Source organism: Erinaceus europaeus, chromosome 7, assembly GCF_950295315.1.
Source record: "Erinaceus europaeus chromosome 7, mEriEur2.1, whole genome shotgun sequence".
NCBI classification, from domain to species: Eukaryota; Metazoa; Chordata; class Mammalia; order Eulipotyphla; family Erinaceidae; genus Erinaceus; species Erinaceus europaeus.
Window position 1 is genome coordinate 101,787,070 of NC_080168.1, and position 26,058 is coordinate 101,813,127.

The 26,058-nt window shown below is 42.6% G+C and overlaps 1 protein-coding gene and 1 long non-coding RNA gene across 2 annotated transcripts in view; one reads left to right on the plus strand and one right to left on the minus strand.

The window, feature by feature from the left end:
* PPM1H (protein phosphatase, Mg2+/Mn2+ dependent 1H) overlaps positions 1-10,940 on the plus strand; it is a 320,464-nt gene extending 309,524 nt beyond the window's left edge. The window contains exon 10 of the mRNA XM_060195008.1: positions 10,449-10,940. Coding sequence (XP_060050991.1) covers positions 10,449-10,533 — 85 coding nt within the window. The 3' untranslated portion in view covers positions 10,534-10,940. The remainder of the gene's footprint in view (positions 1-10,448) is intronic.
* LOC107522205 (uncharacterized) lies at positions 4,055-23,033 on the minus strand. Its single transcript, XR_009550790.1, has 3 exons — positions 22,900-23,033; positions 4,396-4,506; positions 4,055-4,242 (listed from the first exon to the last, which is right to left on the minus strand). It is a non-coding gene; the product is annotated as an uncharacterized LOC107522205 (long non-coding RNA).
* Positions 23,034-26,058: the final 3,025 nt, after the last annotated feature.

Genomic DNA, 26,058 nt, shown 5'->3' on the forward strand with positions numbered 1-26,058 from the left:
TTATTGTTGTTGTTGTTGTCGCTGTTGCATAGGACAGAGAGAGGAGGGGAAGACAGAGGGAGAGAGAAAGATAGACACCTGCAGACCTGCTTCACCGCTTATGAAGTGAAGGTAGAGAGCCAGGGGCTGCAGGTAGGGAGCCAGGGGCTCGAACCAGGATCCTTACGCCCGTCCTTGTGCTATTTTTTTCCTTTAAAAAAAAAATTGATGGGAATCAATTTAAAAAAAAAATTGAGAGGGAAAGGGGTGGTAGAGAGGGAGAAAGATAGGCACCTGCAGACCTGTGTCACTGCTTATGAAGCTTTACACCCTTCAGGTGGGGAGTGGGTGCTCAAACCCGGGTCCTTAGGCATGGTAATGTGAGCATTGACACCCAGCCCCTTCATCTTCTATCCCCGCACCTGCTAGGGTAGAACCTGAGGTGTGTGAGGTGAGTGCACTTCCATGGGGCAATTCCTCCAACCCCCCCTCCTTGGCTGCATTTTGCCTATTAAGTCTCTCCTCCAGTGTGAAGGTCTAAGGAGAGTGAAAATTTCACAGTGTAAGCAGAGCTCCTGAGGAGGCTTGATCACAGGGCCTGGGGCATGAGAGACAAGAGCTCTTTCACCTGGCTATTCACCCACCCTCTCTATGAGGTCTTTTCCCTACTTGACTCTCTGCCCAGGTATAATGGCTCAAGAGTGAAAATTACATTATTAGAGTTCCTGGAGAGGATTGATCTCAGGACCTGGGGCATGAGAGGCAAGTGTATTTCCATTGGGGCTAGTCACCCACCTTCCCACCCTACCACGGTTTTCCAACTGCTTGGCTCTCTGCTCAGGTGTGAACAGTCAAGACTCAAATGAGTGAAATTTTCATACAGTCAGGAGACCTAGGATCAATGCCAGGGCCTGGGGAGTGTGAGGTGAGACAGCTTCCCAGGAACCGTTCACCTACCCTCCTGCCCTGCTCTGCTTTTTGACCACACATCTCTCCTTCATACTGTGAGGGTCAGGGACTGAACAAGAGTAGAAGTACTTGATGTTATCTTTCAGCAGAGTTCTCACTGGGGCTTGGACCCAGGGCTTGTGAACCTTATCTGCAGCCACAGGGCTATTCACTGACCCTGTTCTACTTTCTGACCACCAGCCTGCTTCATGCTGTAAGGGACAGGGGTCAAACCTCAGGGCTCATGGGGAGGGGGTGGGGACTGGCCCTGTGCCCTAACTCACGAGCTGTGGTCTTAGAACAGCTTTTAGCAGGTGAACTCAACCACAGCACCCCATGCTTGGTGAGGGCCCCTAGGGGGTGAGCTCCAGCTGATCTAAGTGAAAACAGCAGGGAAGGTCTCCCATAGATTCTTATGGAGAACAGAGGCAGGTGCTTCCAGCCGAGGGGCTGAGGAGGAGGAATTTTCTCTGGTGAAAGGATACAGAATTGCATCATCCGCTCATCAGGCTGCAGCCAGGACTCAGCATCATCTCCTGATGCCAGAGGCTTCGGTGGCTGGACCCCACTCCTCCCGAGTCTCATTCTGCAGCCTACCTGGCTTTCAACCAGTTGCCAGGACCCACCTTTGGTACTCTTGGCTGTGCTAAGTATGTAGAAAACATCTGTGCAGGGGGCCAGGTGGTGGTGCACCTGGTTGAGTACATGTTACAATGTGCAAGACCCAGATTCAAGCCCCCAGAACCTAGCTGCAGGGGGAAGTCTTCAGGAGTGGTGAAGCAGTGCTTCAGCTCTCTCTCTCTCTCTCTCTCTCTGTCTCTCTCTGTCTCTCTCTCTTTCTCTCTCTCTCTCTCCCTCTTTACCTCCAAGGTTATCTCTGGGGCTCAGTACCAGCACTACAAATCCACTGCTCCTAGATTCCATTTTATTGGATAGGACAGAGAGGAATTGAGAGGTGGCAGGTGGAGTTAGAGAAGAGAGAGATACCCACAGACCTGCTTTGCTGCTTGTGAAGCATCCCTCCTGCAGGTAGGGAGCCAGGGGCTCAAACCCAGATCCTTGCAGGGTCCCTGTGCTGTTCGGTACTATGTGTGCTTAGCCAGGTGTACAACTCCTGGCCTCGTCTCCCTCTTTACCTCCTCCTTCTCTCTAGATTTCTGGCTATCTCTATCCAGTAGATAGATAAGAAAGGTTAAAAAGAAATAAGTTTTCAGTGATTTAGGGGCACCCTGAGAAAACTCAGAATAACTGTCTATGCAAAGACCAACCAGGCTGACACTAAAAGTTACCAGATTTGAGCAAATTGTAAAACAGTCTCTAGCCATAGGACACAGTTGGAATTTTTGGGAGCTTGATTACAGAGAAATGGTACAGCCTGTACACTCCAGCCCTGCTTGAGCAAGCTTTGGATTTATGTGGGTGATGTGGTATGTATATGGGTTTGTTTTTTTTCCCCCTCAAAGGACACTACAGGAACAGTCTAACTTGCCTCTGTGTGAGCACTGTGACGGCTATTTGCCAGGTGTGAGTGCAAGTCTAGGGAGTACTGCTCTCTTCAGTCCACAATGTTGTCTGTGTAAATAGCTCTAATTTTTCCTCTGCGTCTTAGATGAAGTTTTATACATGTAGTGACTAGGTAGCCACCAAATGCGGCTGTAATTGTGCTGTTGGTTTCCACTGTGATCTACTTGAAGGACTTTGTGTCCTCCACTCTCCCCATACTCCACAGTATTTGTTTTAGGGGAATTCTGCGGTTACTTTCTTACTCCTGTTTTGCCTTGGTTTTGTTTCTTCTGGAGACCCAGGGAAGCCCACAGTGGAGGTTAGTAAGGAATATGCCATGGTCTGGGTTTCCAAAAGTATCCTCCATACAGTGGATGAGAGGAATCTGCCTGGAAATGGTTTCAGATGTACTTTTATGCTTTGTCATTGTGAAACACTGACTTTTGCATCCTCCAAATGAAAACAGCCTAGTAAAGGGGATCTATTTTGTGTGCTTTGAAACTTAGGTGCAATGTTCCCTGGATAACGCTAAAGAAATATATATATATATATATATATATATATATATATATATATATATTATATTCAATGCTATTTAAAAATAAAATATGTGTATCTATGTATATAGGATAACTTTAGTAAAACTTTTGTTTGTGTCATTTCTTTTCACTTTGAAGTTCTTCATTATCAGGTAATGCAACAGTGGGAGATTATCATGGTCTGATGTGTGATATCAACTGTAAACAGACTCAAAATCAAAAAAAGAATGTCAATGCTACGTCTTCACAGGGGTAGTAGTAAATAAAGACTAAACATTTCAAGGGGCCAGGTGGTGGTGCACCTGGTTGAGCACATGTTACAATGCACAAGGACCCAGGTTCAAGCCCTTGAACCCCCACTTGCAGAGGGAAAGCTTTGCAAGTGGTGTAGTACTGCAGGTGTCTATCTCCTCCTTCCCTGTTGATTTCTGACTGTCTTTATCCAATAAAGATAATTTAAAGAATTTTTAAGAGTGCATATTTTCAGCAATGCCCCTGGAAGAACTGTGATCAATATTATATATGTAGACAGAGAATTCAGAGAGAAAAATCATTCTTAACAATATGAGAAAAGTAACTTTCATAGGTGGGGAAGGTATCAAAGAATGCAAATTCTTTGTTTTAATAAAAATGTATTTAAAAGTAAAGCCAAAACCAAGTGGCCAGTCTTTTAGCATTGTCTGAGGAGCAGTACTTGGCTTATCAGATTAGCTCTTGGAACTGAGGCATGCTGTCTCCAAAGATGACTACTCACAGTGCTCCTTTTCCCCATTAAGACGTGGAATTTATTTCCTACCCCTTGGACCTAAGAATTCCAAACCAAACTCTCTCGGGTCCTTGTGCCACCTGCTTTTTCTCTTGGAAGACAGCCACCCTGCAAATGCCAGACCAGATTACTGAGTGATGCAAGCCCACAAGGGAGGACACAGCCTGCCAGAGGCAGAGAATGAAGGTATCTTATTATCAAACCCCACTTGGAGGCGTCTCAGCCAGCTCTCAGCTGTGCAGGTATTGCAGAATGGAGCAACCCATACTGAGCTCTGCCCAAATTCCTGACCCCCAGAATCATGACAAATAAATATGTCATTTTGAGACTGATTGATTTATTCGCATGAGACAAAAGAGAGAGAGAGACTCTGGCACATGTGATACAGTGCAGGACTCCATGCTTTCAACTCCATGGCTCTAGCCATTGCTCCACTTCTTCGTTTTGTTTCTAGCTACTACTTTGAGCCATCTGTTGCATAATAATATGCAACAATGTACTGAGAACCTAGGGAAGATTTAAGAGTAAAGTGGTTAGTAATATAAAATAACAAGGGGGTGGCATTGAAAAAGTGTATTTGTAACATAGGAAATCCTCCTCTAGATGGGAGACTTGAATGGAGAAAACCAACTTAAAGCAATAATGCAGAGACAAACTTACTGATCTCCTGGTGTGGCCATCACTTTATCTTCCACACCTGTGCTTCTGCTTCCTGTAGCTAATAATGGGCAGAAGCCAGTCAGGAAATGATGTGTGTTGGGACTCTTGAGCCTAGAAAGAAGAAACTCAGGTTTTTAACTCCTCACTGCTGGTAAGACCACTCCATCTGGAATCATTTATGACCACTGACAAAATCAAGTGATTCTATGGTTTCCATGACTGTTGCTTGTTGTGTTCAACTGAGTGGGCAGGGAGCATTTTTTTTTTTTATTGGGGAATTAATGTTTTACATTCAACAGTAAATACAATAGTTTGTACATGCATAACATTCCCCAGTTTCCCATTTAACAATACAACCCCCACTATGTCATTTATCATCCTTCATGGACCTGTATTCTCCCCACCCACCCACCCCAGAGTCTTTGACTTTGGTGCGATATGTCAATTCCATTTCGGGTTCTACTTGTGTTTTCCTTTCTGATCTTGTTTTTCAACTTCTGCCTGAGAGTTAGATCATCCCATATTCATCCTTCTGTTTCTGACTTATTTCACTTAACATCAATTTTTCAAGGTCCATCCAAGATCGGCTGAAAACAGTGAAGTCACCATTTTTTACAGCTGAGTAGTATTCCATTGTGTATATATACCACAACGTGCTCAGCCACTCATCTGTTATTGGACACCTGGGTTGCTTCCAGGTTTTGGCTATTACAAATTGTGCTGCCAAGAACATATGTGTACACAGATCTTTTTGGATGGATGTGTTGGGTTCCTTAGGATATATCCCCAGGAGAGGAATTGCAGGGTCATAGGGTAGGTCCATTTCTAGCCTTCCGAGAGTTCTCCAGACTGTTAAGAGCATTGTTTTCTTGTCACCAGAGCTTTACTAAGACTTTATGCCTGCGTGATTCTACCACTCGCAGTGGACTACTTTTATTTGTTTTCAAATAAAGGGTGAAAGGTAGGGAGAAAGAAACAAGAGGAGTAAGAGTGATGTCAGAGCACTGCTTCACTACTCATGGAGCTTCCCACGGGATGGCCAGGGGCTCAAATCCAAGTTTCCACACAGGGTGGTCTGTGCACTCACCTGGTAAGCCAGCCCCCGAGACCTCTTTTAAACTATATTTTTCCTTTCAATTACATGGCCAGGTAAAATAATAATATAATCCTAGTAATTCATCTGCCTTTTAAATTGATTTTTTTTCTATCATTAAGAGCCTGAAAAGATTGCTGTTCTCTCAGTACATCTTTATATTTTAATCTCTTTCACTTGTGTTGGGATTTTTTCCATCCAGCTTTATTGGCCTTTGCTTTATTGGTCCACTGAGGCTGCCTGGAAAAGGTTCAGAGTATGACCAAGCACGGGACAGGGTCCTCTGCAGTGGTCCTCAAGGGAACTGGAGATAGGCCTTTGGAAGGTCTGAATGTAGACACAGAGGACTATACTCCTCTGAGGCTTCTCTTTTGCTCTTTGTTGAACACTTAATTTGCACATTTTATCACTAGAAAGTAAAAGGAAATGAACTCATTCAGAAAGCCCTGTTGTGGGATGGGAAGAAAGGTGAAAATAAATCGAAGTAACAGCAAAATGCTCCAAACCAAGTCATTTCACACCCCGTAACTATAACTAGAATGTTTCTAGTTGTCAGACATCTCTACTTTAAAGAAATAGTGACCTTAGTCACTCAGAGGTACTGGAGAACTGTGAAATTTCTACTTATTGTCCTAAATAAAATAAAATAAAAATCAAAGAATTGAGTCCTGAGAGCCCCAAACACAAATCAGGGGACATTTGCCAGGCCTACCAATTAGACTATAAAATTTAAAGGAGAATTAACTGTGGTTCTCAAAATAAGAGGAAAGTGCTATCATTACTAGCATCTTTATCCTTGAAAATAGACCATCGTTTATAGATGAGATATTATAATGCTTACCTAAGAACTGCTTCAAAGAAGTCCAAAGAGCAAACTTTTCCCAATGTGGCCAGTCTATTTCATCTCCAGCCCTTGGCTGAATACTTACTCTTTAGGAAGAGATGACTGCTTGTTTCTCCACTGCCCATCCAAGGATTATTTCATTCTTAAATTAGCAGTTAAGTCACAGATCTAACATAAAATATGTTTTAAAGTGTTTAGAAGCTTCCTAAGATTTAATTCACTAAAATGTGGCTTAATATGAAATGAGAAAGTCAATCATGATCATAAACACTAGTAAATAAAAATTAAGACTTCAGTTACATAATGTGCCACCATAATTTTCTGAGGAACTTAGCCATTATTTGCTGCACTCCAGTAATAAGACAAAGATTATTTTTTAAAATAATAAAATGCATTATTTCATTATGCCCTGCACTGTATACTTGAGATCTGGGTCCCTTTACCACTCCTCTCAGGTAAACATTTTTTATATAAACAGGAGATAAGGAAACAAAAATAAAGACTGCTGCAGCACTGTTCCACAACTTGTGAAGCTTCCCCCTCACGTCCTGCAGGTGGTGATTGAACCAGGTGCTTGTGAGTGGTATGTGTGCTTTACTGGGTGCATGACTGCCTAGAGTTCAATCCATTCCTGAAATTTTTTATTTTATTTTATATTTATTTTCTCTTTTGCTGCCCTTCTTCCTTTTATTGTTGTTGTAGTTACTGATGTCATCGTTGTTAGATAGGACAGAGTGAAATGGAGGAGGAAAGACAGACACCTGCAGACCTACTTCACTGCCTGTGAAGCGACTCCCCAGCAGGTAGGGAGCCAGGGGCTTGAACCAGGATCCTTAACGCCAGTCCTTGCGCTTCGCATCACCATTCCTGAAATTTAAGGAGTCATCCAGAGGGCTAATCCAGTGGTCATGCAAGAGACTTTCCTGCTTGACAGTCCAAGGTCTCAAATTTAATCTCTAGCACTACCACAAACCACCGCTGAGCAGTGCTCTGGTTTCTCTCTCTAGCTCTCATTAAAATAAATTAATGAAATTTTAAAAAGGGGGGGATGTTTTCTGAGAGCTTAGAATTTACATTAGCTTTTCATTCTAGGAGTTATGTTCACTATAATTAGCACCCTGCATTATATTCCCTAGTACTTATTTTACTGTAACTGGCAAGTTTTCTTTGTCTTTGCACTTTTGATGATCTTCTTCCAATTCTCCCTAAATCCACTATCTCCTCTGGTAACCCAAGCGCTTATCTCTTTTTGTGTTTTTGCCTTTACAAAAAAATTTTTTTTCACATAAATGAAAGTATATAGTATTAGTCTTAAGATAATACTTTTAAGGCCCATCCATGTAACTACAAGTTGTATAAGTTTCTTTTTTTTTTTTTTAGTCATCATATACCACAGCTTCCTAATCTGTTATCCAGCAGTGGACACTTACGTTGTTTTCATGTCTTGGTAACTGTGAATAATAGTGCTGTGAGCATGGGGATGCACATTTCTTTTTTTGGGTTAGGTGGTGTCCTTTGGAGATATTCCTAGAAGTAAAATTGATCATAATTCTCTTTTCAATTGTTTAAAGACATTCTACACTGTTTTCCATAGTAGCTCTACTAGTTTACTAGTTCACAAAGGCTCCCTTTTTTCCTTGCCAATATTTTTTATAATAGCCTTCTTAACTGGCTTAAGGCAGTATCTTCGGTTGGTTTTCATTTACATTTTTCTAATGACTAATGATATTGAACATCTGTTTATGTACCTGTTGGCCTTTCATGTATTTCCTTATTTCAGAATGTTTGATCATTTGGTTTATTTGGTGTTTTGCTTACAAGTTGTATAAACACTACATACTTTTCCATTCTGTAGGTTATACTGCTACTTTGTGCATAAACTCTTTTCTTTGATGTGGTCCCACTTGCTTATTTTAAAAATTATCACCAAGACCATGTCAAAGAACATTTCTCCTATGCTTTCTCCAGGATTTTCATTGTTTCAGTTATTTTCTGTAAGTAATGGAAGGCAGAAGTCTAGCTTCATTTTTTTTTAAGATTTTATGTATTAATGAGAAAGATAGGAGGAGAAGGAAAAAACCAGTCAGCACTCTGGTACATGTGCTGCCGGGGACTGAACTCAGTCCTCATGCTTGAGAGTTCAGTGCTTTATCGATATTGCACCACCTCGTGGACCACTAGCTTTATTCTTTCACATGTGAATAACCTTCTCCAGCACCACTCAAAAAGACCATCTTTTCTCCCTGAAGTATTTTTATTTTGTCATATATTCATTTCTGTTTGTTTTGACATCAGGGTTATCATTGATGCCAACACTATGAATTTTATCACCCCCCCTTTTCCCCTATTTTAATTAATAGGACACTCAAGGAAAACCCAGGTCCTTGCACTTGGTAATGTGTGTGCTCAACTGAGTGTGCCACCACTTGGCCCCCACTTTGGTTTATATCTTAGCATTCAGTTTTTGTTTTGTCACCAAGGCATCACTACTTCAGGCTGCCTATTTCAGATATACAGAGAAACCAAGGAAAAGACACCATGGGTCTACTTCTTGATATTTCTTCTCTAGGATTCCTTACTGCCACACCACCTCTGTTGACTTCAGCCAAATTGCTATTAGTGTTGCCACCCCACATCATACTGCTATTGAATTCTTTTTTTTAATTTTTAAATATTAATTTTCCCTTTTTGTTGCCCTTGTTGTTTTATTGTTGTAGTTATTATTGTTGTTATTGATGTCTTCGTTGTTGGATAGGAGAGAGGAGGAGAGAAAGACAGACACCTGCAGACCTGCTTCACCGCCTGTGAAGCGACTCCCCTACAGGTGGGGAGCCAGAGGCTAGAACTGGGATCCTTACGCCGGTCCTCATGCTTTGAGCCACCTGTACTTAACCTGCTGCGCTACTGCCCGACTCCCACTACTATTGAATTCTTACTGTGGACTGTAACCAGAGCTACCAAGCCTAAGAGGTCAACCTCGCAGCAACTCCTCAAATCTGGTGAGATCTTCCCTAACACATAGGACTATCTACATCCACATCATTTAACTAAGTAACAGATACCAGATATAAGCTGTGGTTTAAGCTACTGGGTACAGATGTAAATTTATCAATAAGCAAGGGGCAATTATATAACTCAAAATTAAAGCGCTCACTCACTAATAGTTGAAATGCCTTAAGAGTACATCATAAATTCTCTAACCGATCAGACTTAGATCAAACTAGTTGGGCAGCCTAGCAGAAAGGCCCAAAGAAGACAAGCACCAAAAACCTAATTCTGGTTGGGTTCAACAAATGACACTCAATGCTTAAACAATTGGGAGAAAGACTAAGGTTAAAGAGTAGAGTACAAAAGTTGGATAAGGGCACGAGACTGGCCCACTTAATAATGGCCCTTTTGGTCAACAGCCCACCACCTCATTCATCATCTGGGGCCCTAGTTAGGGAATCCTTGAACTCCTACACAAAAATATAATGGGCCTAGACCTTTAATGGATCCTTCTCTCCCAACACCTCTGGTCACTCACATCAGGAATATCATCATAAGCCCTCTTGTGGGCCCTCAAGGTGTGACCTTGTCCTCATCATAAAACAGTGACAGCAGGGATAGCCCCAGTCTCCAAAGGGAGATTGAGGTATCCTGCCCTGCCACTTGAGGAAGACTGGTCCTGAAATAAGCACAGCCTGCAGTGTTCCCAGATGTGGCCATGAGCTGCAAGCTCGGAGCAATACTCAGAGGCTATACAGGCTCTGGTGCTAAATACACACACACACACACACACACACACGCACGCACGCACGCACGCACGCGCCCTGGGTCAGGTGGATGGAGGTAAATAGTTAACTGTATCCACAGATTTTTTTCAAGAATGGGAGCTACTCACTCCCATAAGCCAACTTTCTAGCCCTTTTCTCTACTCTGACACCACTTTCTCAGACAATATTTATATCCAGCTTCAGGCTATCATACTCAAGCAAACTATCATAACTGTGTGCCCCCAGGAACATGCCTAAGATGGACTTTCTAGCTTTCTTCTACCCTAAATTCCCATATCTCATGTTTTTGGTTCCTATTCATTAACCATTTTGTCTCAATTTATGTCCTGCCACTTTCCAGATACCAAGATGCAGATGACCCCACCAGTGTGTTCTGGAACCTCACCTCTCCAGAGCTCTGGCCCACTGGGGAAGGTATAGCTTGACCTGCCAACACCCACATCCAGTGAAGAAGCAATTACAGAATGCAGAAACCAGACCTCCTACCTTCAGCATCCCCAAAACCACACTGATCCATACTCCCAGCTTAGGAGAAGTGATGGAAGATGATAAGAGGGCTCTGAACTTCAGTTTCATCAGCACCCAGAGAGAGAAGGAAAAGGAGAGGGACATATGGAGGTGGTAATATTGTCATGAGTGGCTCGGAGGGGAAGAGAAGATTGGATCAGGAAGAAAAATGAGGCAATTATGTTTAATTGTAGAGAAATAGTTGTAGAGATGATGGCTGAAGATCCAGAGCCCTGGTGGTGGGAATGGAATGGATTTACACCCCTGTTGACATGTAATTTTGTAAATCGATATTAAATCACTAAATAAAATAAGACACCATGGGCCTGAGCTTAAACCTTTCTTGCACATAAAGAACTAGTGTGGCCTTCAGTTTTGTTCCATTGATTTATGTTTTCAAACTTTTATATTATTATATTATAGGGGTTGTAGTGAATCTATAGATGTTTTTTGGTAGTATGGTCTTCACTTTTTTCTTTCTAAATATTTATTTACTCCCTTTTGTTGCCTTTATTGTTTTATTCTTGTTGTTGTTGGATAGGGGAGAGAGAAGGGAAAGACAGACACCTGCAGACCTGCTTCACTGCTTGTGAAGCGACTCCCCTGCAGGTGGGGAGCCGGGGGCTACTTCTTTACTTTTTCCCCTAGAATTGACTCCGCTGCAGGTGGGGTGTATGAAGTGTTTGCCCATTCCCAATTCCACTGCTTTGGGTCACTTTGTTTGTTTTAGATAATGACAGAGTGACAGGCACCTGTAGACTTGCTTCACCACTTACGAAGTTTCCCTCTCCTTCCCCCACAGGTGGGGACCGGGGTCACTTTTTCATCCAGACAGAACTCCAGTATTGTGGCACTTTTCATGGGTGCTAGGACTCAAGTCTAGGCTGCACTCACGGTAAGAAACATGCCTCACCCCATCAGCTTTCTCTTCCACACCGTAAGTAGTGTTTGATGCTACTATAAATGGACTGTTCCCCTTTTTGACATTAGTCCCTAGTGTGTGGAAACACTACTGATTTTTGTATGTTTTAGATTTTGTAACTTTTACTAAACTTGATTAGAGCTGACAATGTTTTATCAGCTTTCTCTACTTGGGTAGCTGTTCTTTTTCTCAACTGTCATCAGTTGGAATGGCTCTATGCTGGTCCTTTTCTCTTAGTCTACTTACAGCTTTGTCCATTTCTGTTCATCATTTTAAAGGACTAACTTTCAGTTCGGCCAATCTTCTCTATTACTGTCTCATGGAATTCTCCTTGTGTTAGGAAAAATTGTCCTCTGCGTCCAAGTTTAATGTTTATACTGGAGTAGTTACAGAGAAATTGAATTACCTGTCTTGTTAGAACTGAGCCAGGGATCTGCAAGCTATATTATCATTTTTGAAGAAATCAGGAGGCAAACAGCTGTTTGAGAAGTTATTATAAAAGGTCATAAAAACCTGATAACTAATAATTATTGATTTTTTAACTAGGAGTCAATCCCTTTTTCTTTCTAGCTAGAGAATCAGTAATCCATTATATATAGTTTAAAAATAGTTCAAACTTGTTAAAAGTAGTCAACTATTTTTTTAAGCCATTTACTTCTCATAAAGGTCCTTACTTTGTCACTCCTTGGGGCACATTTTCAACCTGAATCTGTATACCCTGAATTGTGATTTTCCTATGACAGATAACCTTGTCTTGCCTTTATAATGGACTCGTGGATTTTCAGGTCAACATATGTAACATCTTTTTCTCTTGCTACTTTTAAAACTGTCAAGCAATTTCATAGTTTATAATATATCTAGGTGTATTCCTATGCAAATTTTACATTTCTTGGAGTCTTTTGGACTTCATGAAGATAGAGAACAATTCTACACTTCATCTTGCAAAGCTCTCAGTATTTTATTTCTTTTAATATATTTCCTATCCTTTTTCTTCTACATTCCCACAATATTGCCTCTTTTCATTGTGTCCTACAAGTACTGCTGGTTTTCTTTACTCTTTTTCTTCCTCAACTGGATAATTTCAAATTGCCCAACTTTGGGGTCACTGAGTCTTCTGCATGGCCAAGTCTGCTTTTCAAGCTCTTTATTGAATTTTTTGCTCTAGGATTTCTGATGGCTTCTTCTAGTTAACTTAGTTGTTTTTTTTTTTAGGATTATTTTGAATTATTTGTATTTACAGCCCACAGATATCTATTACTTTTGGATCAGTTGCTGGTGTTTTATTAGTTATTTTGAGTAACACATTATTGTTGATGGTTCGTGATGTTTTTGTTTCATCTAGACTTTGCAGGGATAGCTTTGTGAAGGTCATTTTTCACCAAACAGCAAAGCTTGGGCTTCTGGGTTCATCTATTGATGATGTCTTTGCATTTACTATTAGGGACTGTGTTTGATCAGTGCCTCTATTAGAGCTTTTAGATCATGGGGTGAGGGTATGGTGTACTGCTGACCAAAAACAGCCAGATGAAGCTGATGGCTTGCCTCCTTGTCCAAGTGAGGGTATTGGTTAAGGTTTTCCATTGCATAGATTAGCTGCATACTAGCTGATACAGACTAGGTATTGTAAGCAGCAGGAGGTGGGGCTATAAGTTAGCTTCTGTGCCCTGACAGATTAAGAAAGGACCCAGGTTGTACATAGCTCATTGTTTAAAGGGCCATGTCAGGTGAGAGTGTGCACTACATATTCTGGTTGGGTGCCACTGGTGTAATTGCAGAAAAAGAAAGCCACACGATGTATTCTCTGTTCAAGTACCCTGTAAGCCAAGCTGTCAGATGCAGCAGCAAAGCATCACATGTTCTGGTAAGGTCCCCTGGCCATGTGGATTGAAGGCTGTATTCAGTATATGTGAGGCTACAAATTAGATTTCCTAGGTGGGGGTAGATAGTATGATGTGGTTATACAAAAAGACTCTCATGCCTGAGGCTCTGAAGTCCCAGGTCTATTCCCTGCCACCATCATAAACCAGAGCTCTAGTAAAAAAAAAAAAAAAAAAATTAGAATTCCTGTCTGAATATAGTGGGAGAAGCAGCTTTGTAGCCATACTGTTCTTTATTCATGATGCTGACTCATGCTAACCCAGACCCCATGTGTGCAGGCCAATCTGGGCTACTGCCTTTGTCAGAAGTTGCCAAGCTATGCCCACCCACCTCTCAGTCCAAGAGTTTCTGGGTTACACAACTTCTGAGTGTTCCTGGTGGCCAAGCAGTGTGGCAGGCGGAGCTCCTGTCTGGGTAGGACAGGGAGGAGGGCCCACTTCAGGCAACTCCCAAATTTTCCCAGACAGTCTTTCTGGTTAGGAGAGACCAGGAGCGGTAACTGTGGCTATGACTCAGTATTTCTTCCTGGGTGTGGACAGAGTAGGCTTCGAAGCTGGCAAAACTTCCACCAATTCCCTGCCGATACCCTGGAGAGACAATGCCAATGAGCAAAGGTGTCAGTTAGGATTACTTGTTCTAAGTCCTTTCCTCCTTCTCCATCACAGACTCCTAGTGGTTGAGCCCTGAAGAGCAAAATCAGAGTAGGGGTTTCTACAGTGACTCAGATTTCTGTGGAGTGGGTGTTACATATCACCTCTGTGCTTTTTCCCACTGCAGGAGCTGTAGGCTCAAGGCAAGCCTCTTAGATTTCTAATGCAGTCTGTGTTGGTTTCTACTGTACAAGGGGCGCTTCAGGAGTGTCTTATCCATGCACTTGTTAGATACCTCCTTGTGAAGAGGACCTTCTGAAGAAGGACTTTGTTGCCCTCTTGGTGACATTGCAGGCAAGGTTTTCATAAGATTTAAAGCATACCTTCAGTTTCTTGTAAAACAATTTACAACTCTACAACAATTTACAACTCTAGACTTTCTGGTTTTCTAGAGCCTTAAAGTCAGCTAGAATTAAAAAAAAAAAAAAAAAAAAAAAAACTAGTCCTAGTTCCCCTGTGCCCTGCACACATGCAAGAATTTCTAGGTCTCCATATATCCAATATATGTATATGTATCAGGCAAGAAGAGGAAGAACAGCCATGGCAGCTTCTGTGTGCCAGGGTTTGATCCTGGGCCACACTTATGGCTAGGCACACTCCTTACCTGGTAAACTCTCTCTCCTTTTTTTCTGGAGGGGGTGGGGGATTCAGGGCTTCACTGCTCTGGATTAGTTTTTTCAAACAAATAGAAAGACAAAGGTGGAGAAAGAGACACAGCACCAAAGCTTCCTTCATGTGGTGGGGGCTAGGCTCGAACCTGGTTCATGCACACTATTCAAGTGAGCTATTATGCCAGTTCTGTTTTTAAATCTTTTTTTTTGTATTATCTATATTTATTGGCTAGAGACAGCCAGAAATCAAGAGGGATGGGAGACAGAGAGACACATGCAGCCCTGCTTCACTTGTGAAGCTTTTCCCCTGCAGGTGGGAAGTGGGGACTTGAACCTGGGTCCTTGTGCCCTCTAATGTGAGCGCTAAACCAGGTGTTCCACCACCTGGCCCGTTTTTAAATCTTTTAAAAAAAAAAAAAATCAGAATGCCCATGTAATTAGCACCTGAAAGTTTCCAACATATGCAGTCTCTAAAATCACCTCTTTAGGAAACACTATTTTCTTATTTTTATTCATTTTCCCTTTTGTTGCCCTTGTTGTTGTTATTGATGTCATCGTTGTTAGATAGGAGAGAGGGGGAAAGATAAGACACCTGCAGACCTGCTTCACCACTTGTGAAGTAACACCCCTGCAGGTGGGGAGCCAGGGACTTGAACCGGATTCTTTACGCCGGTCCTTGCGCCATGTGCGCTTAACCGGCGGCTGCGCTACCGGCCTACTCCCAGGAAACAGTTTAAGGCAAACAACTGAAAGAAAATTAAGAGGCTTCTGAGGACTCTTATCCCCTCCTTTGTCCTCTTTGTCCCCAAATCCAGCAGACATGCCGTACACAGTGCTAAGCCCTGGTACATTTTTCTTTTTCCCTCTGTCTCATCCACCTTCTCTGAACTTTCTGCTTCCTCATTCTAATCCTCTCCCTGAAGCCTCCCTTTCTCTCCTGACTCTGAAATTATACACTTAATACCAAAATCCCAACCCCTAACTTATGTTCCCTAAAGCTGAACTATGAGCCACAGTCATAGTTTTCCCCCAGCATAAACCAGGATTTCTAGTCATTCAGAGTTATCAACCTGGTTTCTCAGACCTTTATCAACCAGCTCATTATGCTTTCTGGGGAGCAGGAGACCCAAGTTGGGATGATCTGAAAAATGTCTAGGGTTACACATGTGACACTATGCTACACACCATTTGTCATATGGTCACTAGATGACTTCACTGGGCAAAACTAGGGCTTTCTCAAATCCGGTTAATTGGAGTAAAGATTCAACTAAAAGAAAAATCATTGAGGCTGAGAAGGTGGCTTACCCAGTGTAGCACACCAAAGGCCATGTGTGAGGTCCCTGGCTACTATACAGGAGCTCATGCAGGGGGAGAAGAGCTATGGTATCTCTCCTCTCTTAGTCCCTTTCTATCTCTTGTTCTCTGTCTAGAAGGGAAAGAAATGGCTAGTGGGAACAGTGGAGTCATGCAGGCACCAACCTTCCAGCAATAACCTTGGTGGCAAACATTAAGAATGGCTAAAATCCTTAATTTTCGTGGGCTCAAATTGCTAATACATCTCTAATAATGACTTTTTCTTTGAAATATTAAGTCAGCTATAAGCTTAGACAAAGGAGAACAGAAGCAACTGGTGGCGTCACTTTATAACGTACTCTACCACTCAAGGAAGATCGGTCTTGAAATTAGTGAAGCCTAGAATGTGAGCTCAGACCTACAGGGATGCAGTGGTTATACAGGGTCCTGTGTCGTAAATCAATGGGGTTTACAATATTTACATACTTTTCCCATATTTGGGAGTTACTCTCTTTCCTGATCAATTTCTAGTCCATTTTCCAACTATGACACCATCTCCCAAGACAAAACCTTGGCTCCACCTGCATGTCAAGCTCAGGCAAAAACTAGTCAAGTCAGTGGATTTATACTGCAGGCACCGATCCCCAACAATGACCCTGGAGGCAAAAAAAAAAAAAAAAACTATTTTGGGCCAGCAAAATAGCTCACTTGGATAATGTACTTTCTTTTGTCATGCTCATGACTCAGGTTCAAACCTTGCTCCCACCACAGTTTGGTGCTGTGGTGGTGTCGCTGTCCCTATCTGAAAAAACTCATCCCGGAGCAGTAAAGTCCCAGTGATAACTGGGAAGCATCGCACTGAGATTCCACCTTATACCTGTGGACTGTTTCAAGAACAGAAGTGACAAATGTTGTGGATGTGGAAACAGAAAGGAACCTTGAAACACTGCTGGTTCAGTGCAAACTGGTGCGGCCCTTATGGAAAACAGTACAGAGGGTCCTATGATAAATAAGAATGGCAACAGTTTATGGGTCCAGCATTACTACTGTTAAGCATATTTAATTTGAAGGGATGTATGTACCCCTATGTACTACATTATTAAAGCACAGCCAAGGAAGCAACCTAAATGCCCACAGACAGACAACTGGATATATTCAATGGGACACTGCTCTGCATTTTAAAAGGTGTTATTGTAGCTTTTGGGATGGAGCTGGAGGAGGCTATGCTTAGTGAATTAAGGACGTGCAAAACAACTACTGGGTGGGTTTACTCATATGTAGAATTAAGTATATGAATCTGCAAAGAATAGTCAAAGTGTCTTTCAGACTTTGTGAGGACTATGGTGGTGGGAAGAACAGAACTATATTGGTGGTACAGTGTAAAACCATACTCCTGTAATCTTAAACTATTAAGTCACTGGTAAAATGTTTAAAATTAAAAAGATGACCTTGCACTCTCCAAGAGGAAGCTTATCTTATATATCCCTGAATAAGGATGGTTTTGTTATCCCATGAGCTGCCAGTGCCACTCTGAATTTTCAATCTCCTCAAATGAACTTTTGATCTGAATAACCCCTCCCAACTCTCTCCCTTTTTTCTCTAAAAACAAGCCCACTGCCCTTTCCTGAGGTTCACTACAGTTTATTGTAAATCTGCTGCTATTCCCAAATAAACTCATCTCACTGGCAAAATAACAGAGTATTTTATTTTTTAAGGTTGACACTATCTGTGGACGTCTTATTCTCGTCAGTCTCTCATGAGCTTCTACTGGTATGACTAAGATGACAACTACCATGTTAAACAACTGTCACTGTTTGTTTTACATTAGTGCCCTGGGAATAAAGATGTTCCCACAGAACAGAGCAAGTTAAGACCAATTCTGAGAATGGAGCCTTTCCCAGGGAAGTACCAGACAGGTCAGAGAGAGAGATAGAGATCTCTGGGGCTTGGTGAGGGTGGGGGACACCCCACTTCTGCTCCCTTCCCTTGCTCCTCATCCCCTCCATAGCAGACTAACGTCTGCTGACATTCAAAGCTAACAGATCTGGAAAGTACAGAAACTGGTCAAGTTCATGCCACAAAGCTCCCAATTTTATATCAAGACTCATCTATCTTTCCTAAACAAATACTTGTCAGACTTGGCATTACTTTGGTTAATTGACAAAGTTCTGTGGTCGCATCTATGGAAGTATAGTATCAGAGGCCCTAAGTCTAGCATACAAAAGCACTTATCCAGACAAGGATAAAAGTTTCAGGTAACGGAGTTGGGTGGTAGCGCAGCAGGTTAAGCGCACGTGGCACTAAACACAAGGACCCACATAAAGATCCCGGTTCGAGCCCCCGGCTCCCCACCTGCAGGGGAGTCGCTTCACAGGTGGCGAAGCAGGTCTGCAGGTGTTTTTCTCTCTCCCTCTCTGTCTTCCCCTACTCTCTCCATTTCTCTGTCCTATCCAACAATGATGACAGCAATAACTACAACAAAACAAGGGCAACAAAAGGGAATAAATAAATATTAATTTAAAAAAAAAGTTTCAGATAGTTGTCCAAAGGTATGGTAGCAACAAGGTCAGGATTTCAAGCTTTAAGTTTTTGTTGTTTGTTTTTATTTTCCATTCCATGGCACTACTCAGCTCTGGCTACGGTAGTGTTGGGAACCAAACCCAAGACCTTGGAGCCTCAGTCATGACAGTTATTTGCATAGTCATTATGCTCTCTCCCTAGCCTCAGATTCAAAGTTTTTTTTTTTTTTTTTTTTTTTACATTGAACCACCTCTGTGCTAACACCTCCTTAGCACTTGCTGTAAAATGTTTATATCAGGATGGGGGTATGGATTGACCTGCCAATGCCCATGTTCATCAGAGAAGCAATTACAGAAGCCAGACCTTCCACCTTCTGCACCCCATAATGATCCTGGATCCATACTCCCAGAGGAATGGAGAGGATAGTATACAGAACTCTAGTGGTGGGAAATGTGTGGAATTGTACCCCTCTTGTCCTACAATCTTGTTAATCATTATTAAAACACTAAAAAAAAAGTTCGTCAAGTCTCTTTTCAAAATATTTATTTATGGGGAGTTGAGTGGTAGCACAGTGAGTTAAGTGCAGGTGGCACAAAGCACAAGGACCGGACCAGCAGAAGGATCCCGTTTCAAGCCTCCTGCTCCCCACCTTCAGGGGAGTCACTTCAGTGGTGAAGCAGGTCTGCAGGTGTCTATCTTTCTCTCCCCCTTTCTTTCTGTCCTGTCCAACAACAACAACATCATCAATAACTACCTCAATTAAACAAGAGCAACAAAAAATAATAAATATATTTAAAATTTTTTTTATTTATTTATTTAATCCCTCTTGTTGCCCTTGCTAGTTTTTTATTTTGTAGCTATTATTGTTGTTACTGGTGTCATTGTTGCTGGATAGGATAGAGAGAAATAGAGGAGGGGAAGACAGAAGGGAGAGAAAGACAGACACTTGCAGACCTGCTTCACCGCTTGTGAGGCCACTCCCCTGAGTGAAACTGAGTAGCAAACTCAAAAAAGAATAAATGCTACACTATCACAGAAATATTACACACTAGTGCCTGAACGTTCTCTGAATTTTTTCGGTAACAGTAATCAGTAGGCTAACTTTTAACACTCCAGATATGCCTATTAATAGTTGAAGGGCAGACTACCCAGGCTCTGTAAAAACTGAACAAAATTATAGTTCAAATTTTTCTTGAACTAGAAGTACGCTTAAAATAGGTCCTACTTTCTTGAGCACTGACCTGTAATAAAGGTAATAGTAAAAGGTAAATCTTGACAGGGTGCCCAGCTGCACAGTTTATTACAAAACCTGAAGCATTAGGATGAAGAGTCATTTGCTGCAGTGGTATCAATATTATAGTTCTTGACATCTCTGTTTATGGGCTCAGCTGACCTGAAATAAGAAGACCATTTCACATACTAACAGGACATTTTTCTGTGATCTACTTGACCTTTGCTTCTGGGCTCAGCAATAAGAAGAGTGATGAAATGGCATTTTCTTTTCTTTCCTTTCTTTGGTTTCAGGACAAAGACCAAAGAATTTATACTTAATAAAGTTTAAATCTAACAATGCAGTAGCCCTCCAAATTTTTATTTTTCTGTCACCAGGGCTTTGTGACAGCTTTGCACCTACACAACGCTGCTGTTCATAGACACCCCCATCCCCATCGCCATCCCTCTCCTGTAGAGAATGAGAGGATGAGTGTGAGAATGAAAAGGAAACAGCACTACTGCACCATTAATGAAGCTGCTTCTTTACATAGCCAGGGGCTCAAACCCTAGCACACAGTAGTGTGTGCTCTACCAGGTGAGCAACCAGCCTCTAGTCCTCAGAATTCAATGAGTTAGAATTTAATTTTGCACTGGGTGCACTGGGTACCTGGGCCCACTTCTAGCATGTGGTCAATTTACTACTAACAAGCAGTTCTTTATACACCAGCAGGACATCTGAGAATTCAACTCAGCTCTGACTCTACCTATCCAGAGAGTGGCAGTTCTAAAAATTATGGGCTTAGTCTTAGTCACCCAAGAGGTTCCTCCACATCAGACTCTGGTCACTAGTCCTGGGCATTCCACCTCTATTTCACACCAACTGGCTACAAAATGGTGCTTCTCACAGTGCTTTTCCTGGTCCTAGGGGTCAGTAACAAACCCAGGTTGTTATCTGACCAACTGGCTTTAAATCAGAGGTTCCCAGAAACCTTTCTCAGGTTCAATTAATTTGCCAGAGCAGTTCACAGCCTCACTAGATCAATTTCTTACAAACACTACTAAAGAATATGAATCAACATCCCCATGAAAAGAAACATGGGGTGAGGTCCTTAACAAAGGAGCTTTTGTCTGGACTCCTGGAGCATGGGGACCAGGCAAGGCAGTGTGTGAAAGCGCTCTGGGGTGTTAATGGAGGCTTCATTGCAAAGTCATGATTGGTGAATTCACTGAAGTCACCAACTCAACCTCTACCCATTCTTCCTTCTCAAGAAATCAAATGGCTGGACCAGTCCCACCACTTGCTTTCCCTGGCAATTAACCTCCATCTTCAGGTATCTGCCCTCAAGTTCCCTTCATTAAATTAATGACAGACACCTCTGCACTCACACTTCCTAGGACAAGTGCAGGGTCTATGAGTCAGAAACTGGAAGATCGAATTTGTATGAGAAATACATACAAAAATATATTGGGTCATCTGAACACACCTCTCCCCACACCAACACATACCCTATAAATTAAAATAATTTAGGGTCTACATTCAGAGAGGGGCCCAGGCATCAGTTATTTTAAAGCGTTCTCCAGTTGATTCTAATGTGAGAACCACTGTGTAAAGCTATGAAGGACACACTTCACTGAAACAACAAGGGCAGATTTAGCAAATAAAAAATGTGAACATCTATAGAGTTAACCCTGAATTTTATTTATTACCAGAGCACTGCTTAGCTCTGGCTTATGGTGGTACAGGGGATTGAACCTGGGGCTTTGGAGCATCAGGAATGAGAGTCTCTGCATAACCATTATGCTGTCTACCCCTGCCCCAATCTGAATTTTAGATAAATGCCTTATGCAATATTTGAGACACAGTTTAAAGTTCATTTTCTGTTTTTCTGAAATTCAAGTTTATTAGGTGCCCTTTATTTTTCCTTCATGGAGGCTTCCTCACTTCAGGCTAACTTTTTTAGCTACAAAGAGAGAGACAGAAAGAAATCACAGCACTAAAGCTTCCTTCAGGTCATGCTTGAACCTGAGTTGCACATATGACAAATCAGGTATACTAGGTAAATTACATGTTGGCCCAGGTCTCCTTGGGAACTGTACACAGGAAAAATCTGAAAATCAAGCAGAAGGGGTTTTTAAAAAAAGCTTTTATCAGTAGAGAAATTTCACTGGATGTAGATTTTTATCAAACAACAAGATACCTATAGCATAATGCAAACAGACTTTCATGCCTGAGGCTCCAAAGTCCCAGGTTCAATCCCCTGCACCACCAGAAGCCAGAGCTGAGCAGTGCTCTGGTAAAAAAACAAAAAAAAAAAAAAAAACTGGTACATAGCAAATGGTAAGTTGTACCAAGTGAAAGCCACTGGGAAACAAAGCATTTCCAAGGCAGGAGAGAGTGAGTCACAAGAATGTTAAGAATGTTGTGGGCAGGCTTCCTTAGTGCCTGCATCAGCTTGCTAACCACAGCATGAGTGCCATAAAACCAAAAGGATTTTCTCACTGTTCTTGAAGCACCAAGTCATAGATTAAGGTGTTGCCTGATTTTTGTTGGTGTTTTGTTTTGTTTTGTTTTAATCCTGAGGCCTTTTTGCTCAGCTCTGGATCCCTTCTCACCATGCCTTCATAGTCTTCTGCCTATATGCTGGTGTCCCTGGTGTCTAGGTTTCCTAGGCCCCAGCTGACTTTGTTTTTAGCTTACCTAACTACTTAAAGCCCATTTATCCAAATGTAGGCACACTGTGAGTAGTATGGGCTATGTCTTCAACAAATGAATGGGGAGGGGGATCGATCATAATGCAGACCGTAATAGTGCACTTGTCTGGACTACAGTCCTGAGGGATGTGGGTGGCACAGTGGGTGAGTGTTACTGCTCTGATGGCCTCTTCCCAGTGCCACCTAACCCAGCAGAATTTGTTAGGAAGGAGTGGAAGAATGACAGGCTTCTAAGGTAAGTGACCAAAGTTTGAGTCAAGAAAGAGGGAAAAAGGGAAGTTCACTCTTTGGAAGAAAGGGAGGAAAAGGTTGATGTCATCAGTCCAGACAATGGTAGAAGATGGCAATGGCAAACATGTTAAATGAATAGGGGCCATATGCAGAAGAAAGGACTATAAAGAGGACATCCTCTCCTTCAGAAGCTAGCAAAGACAGTGGGTAAATTATAAGAAATAAACCACGGAGCCTGGGAGAGACTCTGCTCACCTGCTCGGCTAGCCATACTCAGGTTCAAGTCCAGCCTCCAGCACTCTGGGGGAAGCTTCTGTGCTGTGGTGTCTTCCCTGCTCTTCTCCTACATGAACATGTCTGCCTGCAGCAGTGAAGCCTCACTACCACAAAACAAAATATAAAGCATCATTTGCATCGCAAAAGAACGGGCAGAATCCCCACTCTAGCAAGACTCCTGTTTGTCCATTTTAGGAAAGGGGAGTTTTTGTTTTTTTAAAGATTCTGCACAAGTCTCAGAAAGGAGACTATAACCTGTCATCTTTTTTTAAATTCCTCAATTTGGTCAGCCTTCAGGAAAGCAGTTGTAGGTTTTACTGCTCTGGGACATGAATGTGCATGATCAGGAATCCCAGATGTGTGCCCAGGCCTCGGGACACGCAGGCTCACAGGCACACAGCCGGCCTGCTTGGCTCCAGGTGGTGCCAGCAAAAGAACAACCGGAAGTCACCCTCCTGACAGTCTTGCCGCAGAGTCCACCCCCTGGATGGGAGTCTACACTGTCTGGTAGGCAGGGGGCTGAACTGGGGCCCAGCAGGAGGAGTGGGGGAGACCTTCACCTAGGGTTTCACTCTTATATTCCACATTTACAAGATAAGCGGGGTGCAGGGGAAGGGAGGTAAGAGTTTCAGAAACCAGCTGAGGGGGAAATGAAGCCCCAGAGCCACCTGGTTCTGCAAGGCTGTGGGCTTCCCTGGTGCCTTTGTCCATGCCCAGTGTTCCTTGCTCGCACCCTGCCTGGCTTGGGGACAAGCGCTCCCCAAAGCCACTCGCTGCCATTCCAATGTGAGTGAAAGACTCCTTAATAAGAATGTAAATAAAAGCCAGGCAGAGAAATGAGTTTTCCATGCCAGCAATCACCCACCTAGACTTGGCTGTAAATAGCCTCGTGCAGCCACACAGATGGAGACCCCGTACTTGGGGGATCAAGGACATCTCAGAGCAGCACCCTGTCAACAGCTGGGTGCAGACATGAATTCACAGTCCACCTCCCCATTCCCTGACAACAGCTAACTAGAGATCTGGGTTTGCCAACCCCCAGCCCCCTGCCCAGGAGCCTGGGGGTAGGGAGTACAGGAAAAATCTCACTCTGCCTTTTCCTTGAGAGGGCCAGCCAGCCATGCCCCCTAATTTATGGCCATTGGAGTAATAGCTTTAGTGTGATTTATCTGACCACAGAGGAGATGGCAAATGCCTGCAGAAGAATGATTGGCCATGCAGGCTTTGTGCATTTCTGATTGGCTTTATTAATTTTGAACAGAGCAAAGGAGCAGTGTCAACTGAGACAGGGAAGTCGACTTGGCAGCAGCCCCTATGAAGACCTTCTTTGGGACCAGCTTAGCTTTTGAGGAAGCTGACAGGATAATACGCTGCTTAAAAAAAATCAAGGAACAGGGAGTCAGGTGGTAGCGCAGCAGGTTAAGCGCAGGTGACGCAAAGTGCAAGTACCGGTATAAGGATCCCGGTTCAAGCCCCCAGCTCCCCACCTGCAGGGGAGTTGCTTCATAAGCGGTGAAGTAGGTCTGCAGGTCTCTATCTTTCTCTCCCTGTCTTCCTCTCCTCTCTCCATTTCTCTCTGTCCTACCCAACAATTAACATCAATAACTACAACAATAAAACAAGGGCAACAAAAGGGAATAAATAAATAATAAAATAAAAAGGCAGAGGTATTTAAAAAGTCAAGGAACTTGACAGAATATGTTAACATGCTAATTAAAAAATATTTCATTGGACAATGGATAAAGATTATTTTATATGATTCTTTTCCCCCCTTTGTATTTGTACAGACTAAAGATACCAGGGTCTTGGGAGTGGGAAGAAGTGGAAGGCTACTTTCTTGTTTTTATTTCACTTGTTTGACAGGAGAAAATCAAAACTAGCTTAGAAAGAAAGGAGTTTGGGGGAATAATGGGGCAGATAGTTTATCAGACTATGCTTCTAAAAACACTAAATTTCACAATCATTTGTGTGGCAAAAATATTACTTGTTTTTTAAATTGTCTTCAGGCAGCACAGCCAGTATTTGTGGGTTATAAATGACTAGAGAAGCACACCAATACACCAAGCTTCACAAGGTCATTACTCTGTGTTATGGTGGTAACTGTCATTTAAATGTCACCTCTGAGTGATGCAACTTAGTTCTATGAATACAAGAAGCTAGATAAAGAATGCTGAGGGACTTTCAATATTTAGTAGAAAATATTTTCATATGTATGAAATAAAGATTCAGTAGGAGTGGATATGCAATTCAGATACATACCCGTTCCCTCATATTTTTGTGTGTAGGACTCAGTTGTACACACAGAACATTAAGCAACCTCCAAAAACAATCCTTAACACTATGTTCCTCAGGAGGATCAGAACAAAGCCAGAGAGAGCAAGAAAATGTGACTGCTTGGGAGGGGGCAGGCTGGTGTCACACATGCAGTGGCACGATCATTTCTTTTATTTATAGCTCTAACCAGAAAAACAGACTGCGAGCAGCTGAGTACCAATTTATTTTGCTGCCTGAACCGATGAGTGCTTGCCTTAAATGTCATTGAGTTGGAAGGCTGTGCATTTCATTCACTGCCAAGTTATAGGGCGCTTTTGAAGCAGGTCTAGAAGGTGACCAGTAATTGTCCTGCCACCTATGAAGGAGGACCAGCACAGTCCTGTCAGGTAGTACTAGCTCAGTGGGGATGCAGGCTGCCCGTCATCCATCAGCTACTGCTTGACTGGAAGCAAAGGTAGCCCATTTATTACTATTACACAAGCAGAGGATAAGGGTTGCCTCCCAGAACAAAATGTGGATTTGCAGGTCAGTAGCAGGCACTTGTTTGGATAATAAGCCACAGCTTGCTGGGCTCGAAAAATGTGTTAACATCCACATGAAATAAGTGTAATAGCGAAGCTGTGAGGTGACTACTGCGGAAAATCATACTAGGAGTCTGTGAGTCAGTGAAGCTTGCAACATGTTGCTGGCCCTCACGAGGCCACAAAGACTAAGAAGTTCATGGAGGAGGGAGGGAGAAGGTGACATTAGCCATGAGGACCACAAAGCTTAGGAGAGGAGGAGGTAAAGACAGCCCTGTTCTGTCTGATAATGATCCTAGTTGTCTGAGTTCAAGCTGCTTCTCACCTCTTTGTGAAACTATTT